The sequence below is a fragment of the Pavona decussata genome, unplaced genomic scaffold, assembly GCF_977016875.1.
Source record: "Pavona decussata unplaced genomic scaffold, jaPavDecu1.1 SCAFFOLD_302, whole genome shotgun sequence".
In the NCBI taxonomy this organism is placed as follows: Eukaryota; Metazoa; Cnidaria; class Anthozoa; order Scleractinia; family Agariciidae; genus Pavona; species Pavona decussata.
Window position 1 is genome coordinate 773,445 of NW_028145698.1, and position 12,170 is coordinate 785,614.

Here is a 12,170-nt window from a genome sequence, read left to right on the forward strand (position 1 = left end):
CAAAAAACATCCAAAATTTTGTAAATAATTGTCACCAAAAGGAAAATAGGTGGAAGTACTTCTAACTTGATGGTTTACATTTTGACTTGAGGATTCAACTGCTGGGAAGTCGTGGGAAGATTTGAAAATTGAGATGACTTAAACGTTTTTAAAATACATGATCGTTTGTTATCGTTGACTGTCAATCTGTATGTCAGAGTTGTACAGAAGTTAAGCTTCGTTTTGATGTAAATAATAACACACCATAGTAGCATGGCCACTTTAAAGACTCTGAATATTGTTTTTTATCCAGTGCATTGAGGAGTCGTAATGAATCTTTGAGAAGCAATACAGTCAAATGTGTATTGCTTTGCACAAAGAGGAAAATAGAACTCTTCAACTTGCACTGGAATCACACAATGTACATTCGTACATGCATACATTTACAGTTACTCAAACACTTTTGTGGCATCAATGGTATCTATATAGTATTATAGTGACAGAATACAAAAGTAGATTGAGAATGTGAAGTGCGTAAACTAGCGAACTGGTAGCCACATTGGCCAATTGAAAACAAAATATATATTAATAGGCAGGTTTGTTTGTATAACCTGTAGTTGTTTTTCTTTTCTCTTTCAATCATGTACAAATGTCTTAGGGTTAGGGTTTAAACATTCTTTAGATTAGTCGTGTTCCTGTTTTTGAAACGTGGGCTTAATTATGTTAGAGCACCGTTTGAAAGAATTACCATTGAACATGTAAATGATTATATATAATTCACACATTATAGTATTTAGTATGCATCATTGCATTTATCTGAACGGTAGCTAGTCTTCAATTTCGATATGTTTAAACAATTTCAAAGCTTAGATCATTAGTAAAGCTTGCAAACGTTTGTTGGATTTGCTTACCAAGTTTTCAATTTAAAATTAAATAAAAGATCTGAAACTATACTTTGGCTGCTTTGTTTAGTTTCGGATTTGCTTTTATTATCTTTCTTAATTACTTGCTTCTGGTTTGCAGAAAAAATAAATGGCGAATCCTTCGATGGATCACGAGAAGTTCCCCACTTCGCTGATGAAAGTAGACAACGCGAACGCGCACTGAAATAGCCCTCCGCGTGTAAAAGCGACTGCTGGTTAAGAGAGGAGGTTTAGTAGCCAATTTTCCAGCGCGTTCCCCTGTTCTCTACAATCGACTATCCTTGAGTGAAAGCATTAGTAAGGACTCTGTACGTGGACAAATTCTTCGAAGGTAAAGATGAACAACTACGGAACCGTTTTTCTGACGTGTCATCCACCAGCCGCATCTATACCAAAATAGAGTTACTTTGGGGCAGGTTGGATTTCGAGGGCAATTTTTTTTACTCTGTATTGCGCAAGCCCTTCATTTTAATGTTTCGCAAACCCTTTTTTTTGTTCCATTTTACTGTAGGAAGAACTGCCTTAGCTTTGCCGAGTCCAAGGCATCCGATGATTAACTGGCTAACTGATCTTGGTGAGAAAATGAGAAAGGATGCGAATGAAGCCCATCGTAGTTTTATGAGGTCGAAAAAAGGAGCAATATGTTACCTTACGAGTATCAGCCAGATCAGTATGCAAACGACCACGTGATCTAACCAGTGAAAATAAGAAACGGCTTACACGATTTGCCGCTCTTGGTATCTATTGCATGTTTTTCACCCTTGGAACCAGTTGCACACATTTCCCGCGCTTTGCACCAGTTGAACATCATTTCCCGCGCTTTGCAACAGTTGCACATCATTTCCCGCCCTTTGGATCAGTTGAACATCATTTCCCGCGCTTTGCATCAGTTGCACATCATTTCCCGCCCTTTGGATCAGTTGCACATAAATTCCCGCCCTTTGGATAAGTTGCACATCATTTCCCGCCCTTTGGATCAGTTGCACATCATTTCCCGCCCTTTGGATCAGTTGCACATCGTTTCCCGCCCTTTGGATAAGTTACACATCATTTCCCGCCCTTTGGATCAGTTGAACATCGTTTCCCGCGCTTTGCATCAGTTGCACATCATTTCCCGCCCTTTGGATCAGTTGCACATAAATTCCCGCCCTTTGGATAAGTTGCACATCATTTCCCGCCCTTTGGATAAGTTGCACATCATTTCCCGCCCTTTGGATCAGTTGCACATCGTTTCCCGCCCTTTGGATAAGTTACACATCATTTCCCGCCTTTTGGACCAGTTGCACATCATTTTCCGCCCTTTGGATCAGTTGCACATCATTTCCCGCCCTTTGGATCAGTTGCAAATCATTTCCCGCCCTTTGGATCAGTTGCACACCGTTTCCCGCGCCTTGCATCAGTTGCACATCGTTTCCCGCGTTTTACATCAGTTGCACATCGTTTCCCGCGCTTTGGATGAGTTGCACATCATTTACCGCGTTTTACATCAGTTGCACATCGTTTCCCGCGCTTTGCATGGAACTATGGAACCTTACCGGGGGAGTGCTGCAAGGCAATATCCCTAGGAAGTTTTATTTAAAGGATTCATGAATTGAATATAATTGAAGATATCGATTTTAGTAATTTGTTATGTAAGAATTTTTAGATGTTTTGATCGTTTTGTTGAGAATGGTTTAGTCTAGATCTTTAACGATCTTATCTTAGTCGAAACACTTGTGTAATTACATATCCTTTCCTTTATAATCAGCTAGTTTTGATTATATACACGACCTCACAAGCTACATGAACCTATTGTAGCTTAATCCTTATCGTGTCTAAATAAAGGTTTTGATTGATTGATTGCATCAATTGCACATGTTTGCTCGAGCTTGGTATCCCAGCTTGAGACGTTTTTTCCAGTGCTTGGACCCTTTAAACTTGCTTTTTTCCGCGCTGGACCCGTTGAACGTGTTTCCCTTCCTTGGTACCTGTTGCGCCTATTTCCCATACTTGAAGCCGTTGAACGTGTTTTTCCGGTTGGCATCCGCTTTACTACACATTTTCCAACCGGTTTGGTACCAACTGCATATGTTTTCCTGCGTCTAACAAGGGCCAGCAGTTGCGCATGTTTCCTGAGACTTGCTTTGCAATTGCACATGTCGGCGTCAAGTCTGATTAGTTACATTTGAAATTGACTTGGAACCCAGAATTCTGGTACCAGATGACGCCATCATAATAATGCCATTTTATCCACGGAACAACCTTTTCCCTGTGTCATACAACAATATCCCCGCTAACTTTTGAACACTTTAATGAATGGTGATGGTGTGGGAAAACACAAAAGCCGTAGAGGGTATAACCGGTGCTGCTGTGACCCACTCTACCCTCCCCCCCCCCCCCCCCCCCGTTTGCTCTTACCATTCACTTATCGTATGATCATCATACTGTGATCACCTGATGCTTAGCTAATTGAATAGTTTAGGCTATCTATTGGACACTTAGCCACGTTATTTATGCCGATGTTGTAATGTTTCAACCTACATACCTCAGCATTTCTGACCTGTATGACGATGTTGTTATGTTTAAAATTGATGACTCGACAATTGTTAAAACACAAGTTTTTTGAATAATCAGCGATAAAATATAGGATAATTTAACAACGTGCTCTGTACACGATTCATTAAGTTTTGGAACAATACTGCGGAGAAGTAACTCTTATTTCTCAAAACTGTTAAAGAATTAGCGCTCGAGCTATATACTGGAAATAAACAAAACGTCCACTATGAAAGGGTAAAGCTATGGTAGCCTGTAATTTGTATAAAATGCAAGCGCTATTTTAAGTATCTTGAAAATCTTGTAACGGTGTTTTTTTTCTTTCGCTACTTAATGAGGATTTAATTGGCGTCATTTTGAAACCACCCAGAAGCCTTTTTATTAACAGAAGCCTTAATATATCGGTTTAATTTTGCTTATACTCAAATACTCATCTCAGTGTGCTAAAAGCTAGCGATGAGTGTCTCCTGCCGTTGATGGACTGGGGCAGAGTGTATTACAACTTGAAAAAAGTTAGGCAAGCTTCGCATTTTGGTTTCCAAAATGCGCAAGAACAGAGCATAAGTTGTTCCGTTCAAGAACTGAGTTGAATTATTTCTCTCGATGGCCTAGCTAGGATTATTTTGTGGTAAGTAAACAAGTTGTTGGATCATTCTCACCAAAAAAGGTCATAATCCAATACCGGAAGTTTCACCATCACCATTATCATCATCGTCTTTTTTTTAATTCAGGGTATCACAATCATTTACCAGAATAAAGATCTCTCTGCGAGCCCTGCTAACTACGTCAATAATATAGCTTGAAATTACAACGTTTTTAAAATATACCCCAAAAATAATACTGTTGAGTGCTATTTCGGCCAAGCGAAGACCATGTGGCTCCAGTCATCTGATAAATTTAAAATTTCAGGACTGTTTCTCAAACAATATAAGCGAAATGCAGCTACGAAAAACGTGAGTGACAAAGACAGTAAACTATTCTGTCTGGTGCAATATTTAAGTGTAGCGTGAAACGATGACGTTGTATTTATAAGTGATGTGTCAGCTTTTCTATCCTTGTTCCTGGTTGAAGTACTTAATTTTGTTTCTACCCAGACAAAATTAGAACTTTTGTTGTAACAAATGAAAAATTGTTTTGAACATCTCAATCCCCTAAAAAATGTTCCAAGCCAACTGAACTCTACCAAGTGAACCAAGAGAGAAGACCATCTAATCCTCTCTTGACTCTTCTCACGTGACCCCCCCAAAAACATGGAATAAGGTATTATTATCGATCAAAATTATTAAAGCGTGAATGAGACTAAGCGAAGCGTTGCAACACTTTTAAATATTTTCGGTCTTATGTTGTAGTGCCGATGTTGTAGCAATATTGTAATTTTTTGTTTTAATTTTTGTCTAATACTAATACCCGCGAAGATTAGCTAATGCTATACGCGGGTTGTGTAAACTGTCTTTATATATTTGTTGAAAATAATAATAAAAGTGTAGAAACTGTGTGTGTATGGTTCATAAAACACATTTGTAGAACACCAAGCGACTCATCTTTTTTTTTTTTTTGCATTGACGAATCTAGGACACGATAATTCATAGCTATTTATTTTTTGGGCGTTTTTCAGGCGAGCGGAGGCAAGCGCGAGGTGAGCACGGAACGTGACTCGCGCTTGCCTCTATTCTCCTGAAAAACGCATAAAAATAACGCCTGTTCTGCAGGCTAGAGTCGAACTCCCCCATCACTTACCTGAAGGATCCGCTATTGTGCCAAGAGTTCAACGCATGAGTGAATGGTTATAGTTGTCCATATTAGTCAGAAATGCAGACGTATGTATAGCTTTGAACATCGAAATAAATGATGTTATACGGTTGTGTACAAGTATCGCCCAAAGTACTCCGTTAGGTAGAGCATTCATCTTGTTGTAGATGCAGCCCTCTTGTTGGTGCTGAAGCTGGGTAAACCATTAACAACAACAACGTTAGGGAGTGTTAGCAAGGACAACGGCGACGGCAAAGAAAATTTTAGTTCACTATTAAAATGAATTGGCGTTTTTTCAAACGTCGTTGCAATTATTCCAACTTGCTTTAAATGTCAAATGATGAAATTTCCTTGAGTAAATTTCTTGGGGACCGCACCCAAGTTTAGAAAGAGAGAGAAAGAAAAATTCTTCGTCGTGCCGGGTCCTTCATGAAACGTCCCATCGGGAAATTTCACGTTCTAGTCGTGCAGTGACGGCAAAGAAATGTACCAAAAAGTGTAATGCACGGGCAGGGATGTTGCTTTGGTTATTAAGCCTATTGTTTCGTTGTTGTTTTTGAAGTGTAGTTTTTGCAGCTCAAAACAGCAGGGCTGCAGATTACTACCCAGCCTGGGCCACTTTCAAACTCAGTGACCAGCGGTTTCTCTGAAATACTTGTTAAGTATTGTCAAATCGACTGTTTTTTTTTCTGATTTGTGCTTAGTTTCAGTAAAAATTTTCAATGTTTCATCAGTGAAAACCAGCTTTTAAATCAATGAATATTGAATCCCTGTTTAGACAATTTGGCCGGGCACGGAAAATAGGATGGTGACTTTTAAGAAACGGGCGCCGGCCACGTCATTTACCAACAATAGAGAGATTTAGCATCACGTCCTAGTAAGGCTAGTATGGCTTGCCGGGAAAATTATTGGGGAATTTGTTTTCAACAATTATATGTGTAAGAAAAAAGGAAGAAATACTTACGTAGTTCTCACGTAGACGGCAAATGCGAAATAGCCTGTTTTCACGTAGAAAGGGCAACCGGCAAACGGCAAACGCAAAAAATGGCGGGAAAATCGTGGTCACGTGGTTCCTTTTTATGCCGTTCACGTTTCACGTATACGCGATGCTCAGCAACGCAACGGCGACAGCAACGAGAACGCCACAAAACAATAGGTTTAATGAACAAAAACAATCGCCCTGCATGTGCGTTCTCTGTTTTTGTACATTCATTGCCGTCACCAGCAAAACAACAACTTGAAATGACCAAATTCAAGGTATTGTGAGCACATGACGGTGATTTTTCATTTTTCTTCCTTACGGCCGTTCGCCGTGAACGCCGTTCCTAACAATTTAGTTCCCGGATACTTCGCGCCCATATTGTACAAGTTGAACCGGAACTGGAATTATCGCGAAGTAGTTGAAGAACGCGAAGTCTTATTTTCAAGTGACGTTTTCGTTGCCGGACGCGTTGCCTTCGTCGTTGCTTAAGTTCCCAAATGTTCAGTATCTTGTACGCAATATAAGAGTGAACCTTTTTAATAACTTTTCTGATAAGGTATTTTCTATTTTTAAAGAAAAGAATTTTTTTATAAAAGCAAAATAACTTGATCTTATATTGCACTGATAGAATTCAACGACGGGTTTGCCGCAACGCCTGTAATTTAGCCCAGTCTTTCAGAAGAACTCTATGAGAGCAAGTGGGACAGTGAGCCCAATGGTCATATCTCTTGTTATCTTCAAGCTTTGGCCTCATAGATTCAAGGACTCTGGTGCAAAGATCTATTGCCTCTGGTCTTCTGTTTTGGGGAATCCTAGAAAGAAATACAAGATGTCGGTAAAAGAAGAATGTAGGGCAATAGCCTCCATTTGGCGCGAAAATATGCTCAGATATTTGTCCGCGGACATTATCTGTTCCGAGAAGCGAACAGCTAGGAAAACTGCGAGCTTCGAGGAACAGATAATGTCCAAGGACAAATATCTGAGCATATTTTTAAAGCCAAATGGAGGCTATTGTGGTTATTATCCTTCAAATATTTTTCGCAACATGTAGCAACGAGCTTGAGTATTTGAACATTTCGTTTAAGAACAGTTTACCGTCAAAAACTTTTAGAGCGTATGTTGTTTTCTGATACTACTTTATCGCCCAGCAGGTTTATCTCTCCTTCTGTCACAAAACTAAACCGTTCCCCCATCTTGACATTAATTTTAATTGTAAACAAGACGCGCCTTGAAGTTTTTGAAATTGGGGAATATCATCGGATATTCCCCAGTTTTAGCTGGGGTATATTCGGTCACGTGAGGCGTTTAGACCAATCGCGCGCGAGCGAAAAATATTTGGTGGATTATTATTTATAATTACAAATGAAAAGAAGGAAAGTTGTTACTCAAGTTTCACACACTAAGCGATTATCAGACTAAACATACTGCGCGTGTAGGTTATATTTTTTTAATCATATGTGGAAATGACGTTGAATTGACTAAAAAAGGTGTTACAGCAAATTAAATTCAACGGTGAACTATGTACAGACGCGTTATTGCGGCAAGGTAAAAGTGGTATTGTATTTGTGATACACAACTCATCAGTGCCATGATAGTATAGAGTGTTTTCATTCACGTGACTACCGGCCATATTGGTTTAGTGAAACAAAAGAAAATATTTGCATAAAAATAGAGTTCAATTCCCAGAGGTTTAGTTTGGGACACCAACATGGCCGCCATTTCTTTGTTTTCGGACACTAACATGGCCGCCGTGACGTCATGTGAAAACACTCTATATGGTAAAATTTGGAAAAGTGATACGGTGATTTAAAATAGCTCCCCCGCCTCTCTAGTTATGACCCCCCTAAAACGACGGCTTGGGAGGCTACTCATTCCTAAACTGTTGATCGCCCCCTCCCGCCCTCCCCCCCCCCCCCTCCCTTTCAATAAACGTTTACATGTATTATAGCTGTGACCGGACCTCAAGTTCCTTGCTTTCTTCGCCAAGAGAAATTTTAAAAACTTTATAATAAAAAGCTTCTTTTTTCCCATACCTGCGGACAATCAATTCACGTAGCCGAGGATTGTTTCTCATAGCATTCCTCACGGTTTCTTCCACGTCAATTTGTTTGTTCAAAGTTCTGATTTGTTGTTCCATTTGAGCTTTTTTCCTCAGTATATCCTCCCTCTCTGACTCCGACATAACGTGGTAAGGCCTCTTGTTTCTGTAGATATTGTAAAAGGTTATATGTAAGGGTATTAAAGTCCAGAAATTGTTTAACACCCCAAAACAGGGAGGAATCGTAAGTAATAGTAATAATAATAATAATAATAATAATAATAATAATAATAATAATAATAATAATAATAATAATAATAATAATAATAATAATAATAATTTTATATTTTTAGACTATGGCTTTATATATTTTTATATATTTTATATTTTTTATATATGTATATATATTTTATTGATTTATTCACGTGCTATTTTAAGTTTCGCTTGGCTCACAGGTTACGCTACGCGCCCTGTGGTGCTTTCTTATACTGTGCATACAGATAGTTTTACTGCGCATAATAATATGTATATATGTTTTATTGATTTTTTTATCGATATATTTTATTGATTTACTCACGTGCTATTTTAAGTTTCTATTTTAAGTTTCGCTTGGCCCACAGGTTATGCTATGCGCCCTATGTTGCTTTCTGACACTGTGCATACAGATAGTTTTACTGCGCATAATGATAATAATAACAATAATAATAATAATAATAATAATAATAATAATAATAATAATAATAATAATAATAATAATAATGCAAAAATTACAGAGAGATTTAGGGCTTGACGTTTCGGAGTCATCTTGACTCCATTATCAAGAGAAAAAATCAGTTTGTGAACGCGGATATTTAAATAGGCTAGAACTGACTTTTTTCTCTTGATAATGGAGTCAAGATGACTCCGAAACGTCGAGCCTTAAATCTCTCTGTAATTTTTGCATGTCTTTGCTTCAGCAAATCCCTTTTAATTAAAAATAATAATAATAATAATAATAATAATAATAATAATAATGGTTTATTAACAGTGTATCCATTGTACATGGCTCTTCACTTGTTAACTAACTAAAACTAGCTAATCACAATGATAAACAGAAATTAAAATAAAATTACAAAGTACAAATTACAAATGAGATCACGAATGACATGGATCTAAAACTGCAATACGAATGGACATGTATTTACGATATTAAAGGTATTTAAAATGACTTCAAAGCATTTGCTATTCAAAATTTACGTCAAATGGAGCACTGTTTTAGGACCAATTGTTGCTTTCCTAATTGTTCTTATTTGGCTTTAGGGTCCGTCTGAGGTGGACTGAACTGTCGAAGTCTGATATAGCGAGTACCACGTGGCTTGAGCTATGACGGTGCTCAATCGAGGATAAAATCCACTTTCTATTCAGTCATTATCCTAATTATTTACCCATTCGTAAGACTTTTAATTTATGATAAATGAATAGGTAATATTTTTCCAAACTTCAAACACTTACAAATCACATAATTTATTGTAGCATTAATGAACTCCTCCGATTATGTTGTTAATAAGCAGATAGTTAAGTTCATTTCTCACTGTTTTGATTTAAGAAACAATTTGTTACCAAATAATATAATCCGGGATGGAGTTTAATGCTCATCTCTACCTTTTTTTTAAATAAGTACTTTATATTTTATGTTTACATTAGTAAGCAGAACTTTACGATTCTTTTGACGCTTTTGTAATTCTGTAACAATTTATGTGGTCGTGCAAATAAACGTTTAAGATCAATTACGAAATAGAAAAATACATTTATACTAAGAACAATAGCCTATCTACATTTTATAAAAAGTGGACGAAGAATTTTCCTTTTTAAGTTAAGATTTGTGTTGTTTTGTAAAAGCAACTGTTTAAGGTGTTAGAACGTACTTAATTGTAAACGTACATGGTTATATTTATATTAAGTACTTGTATTCATGATCAATACTTATAATCATACATGCTATCAGCAGTTGCGCGGCTGTCTGGCCTTTTTATTTGCGCGTAAACAATTATTAACATTGTAATAAGTATTGGAAGTAATGTTAGTAATGTGAGTAACTTATGTAATGTATTTTGCAAACAGTGTTACGAATAAATGTTATTTATAATAAAAAAATAAACGTTATTATTGTCGTTGATGGCGCCATTTTGCTCCCCTTAAGGACAAAGCCTGCTTTTGTTACTGCACATACGTTTTGCGCATCTCGAGATACTCGGGTTTCTTATGGGTGGTGCCTACTAATACGGTGAGATTTTTGCGCGGTTTAAAACTATGTGGAGAAAGCAGAACTTAGTAAGTGATCTTGGTATCTGAGAAGAAAATGGGCGTAACCATGCACTTTTCATAGATAATAAAGCTTCAATTTGAATAAAACGCCATACATTCCTTTATATTTTACAGCTTTTTAGAATTATTGTTGCTTAATTATCTCTAAAAAAGATGCGCGGTTACCCCCAATTTTCTTTTTGGATTCCAATACCCCTGATAAGATCTGCTTTTCTCGCACAGTCATAAACCGCGTAAAAATTCTTCTGTATTTGTAGGCACCGTCCTAAATAACAGTGGCACCGTTGTTGTCCACTCAGCCTGCTGTATAATGGACACTGGCAACCCTGTAATCCACAGCCACCCATGGAGAGTACCTGAATAACTCACGGACAGCGGAGAAAGGACATGCACTGAATCCTGATTGCCCGTTCCGAATATTATAAAGGGACTGGGCCCTAGTTTTCACATCGTTCAAATTGCGTCGTATGAAGAAACGAACCCCATCACCAGAAAGACCGCATAAAAATTAGTAAGTTTACCAAGTTTGGTTATGTTTCATTGCGTAGTAACCAGGCTGTGACCTGTCAATGGTCGTCTAAATTACAGTATTGGAGACGAAGCTGTATATATATAAACGTAAAAATACATGTTTGAAGGTTATTTATGTTTCGTTGGAAAATAAACCTTTTTCGTTGGCTACAAGATTAAAGTAAATAAAATATTTAGTCGCTTGCGCCACATCCATCCCTTAAGGAGATTCTGCAACATGTAGGTGTAAAAGACAAGAAAGGCTGATTAAAGTAAGTTTCTTTTTAGAAGTACCAATCACTTTAAATTTGTTAGTGAATTTATATACCTTCGAACTTACTCTTTTGAACACAAAAAGAAAGACACAAATAAACTTTAGTCAAAATACCTTTTTCGCTCTTTTCTCCTTTCTTTAAAGGAACTCCAAGCGTTTCCCATCTTGCGCCACCAAAGTTTTCTCTCTTCGATTTCGTAAAAAGTGAAAAAGAAAATGATTTTGCCTCGTGACTGAAAAATCTTCCTTTGTGACATCACAGCGGTAATAAAACGCGCGCGCAACAAATTAGCCAATCAGATTTCCTTACTTTATTGCCATTAGGGCCGGAATTCCTCTTGGTCAGCACCAACGAAGTGGGTCTAAACTGAACAAACTTTCTTGAAGTTTCCTTAAAATGGGACTTCTTATTTAGAACTTGTCTATTGCCACCGTATTTTGATACTGACGCATAAAAATAATGTTCAACCCCAGGGCCTTCATTCATCCACGGTCGGCAAGAAGCCGGCATTGCGCATGCCCAAAAGAGCCGGAAGTACCTTAAAGTGTCTTGAGAACTGTGAACGTGTGAATGGCAATCTCCACCTCAGTTTGAATTAGCTAGATTCATTTAAGATGAAGCTACTTGACACTTGTACTCTTACACAATTTTTGATGAAAAGTGATTGCTTATTGTTACCTTTGCCGCGAGGCGACAAGTCTAGAAATGGCCGGTTGGCGTTCCAGTTGTTTCAGTTTTGTGTCGCGAATTTCTACAGGTACCCCAAGCTCCACAGGTACCCCTGGAGAATTTTAATATAAACTTAATAGCGGCTTTTTTAACCAGATGCACGTGACAGCTGTTGACGCATATATCTTTGTGTTTCTTTCTTTCTTTGG

The 12,170-nt window shown here is 37.7% G+C and overlaps 1 protein-coding gene across 1 annotated transcript; it reads right to left on the reverse strand.

The window, feature by feature from the left end:
- Positions 1-6,686: 6,686 nt before the first annotated feature.
- LOC146454381 (uncharacterized) lies at positions 6,687-11,560 on the reverse strand. The gene is made up of 3 exons (XM_085095533.1): positions 11,406-11,560; positions 8,199-8,369; positions 6,687-6,977 (listed from the first exon to the last, which is right to left on the reverse strand). Exons 1-3 carry the CDS (start codon positions 11,546-11,548, stop codon positions 6,797-6,799), a joined length of 495 nt encoding a protein of 164 aa, XP_084951659.1. The 5' UTR covers positions 11,549-11,560; the 3' UTR covers positions 6,687-6,796.
- Between the last annotated feature and the right edge of the window lie 610 nt (positions 11,561-12,170).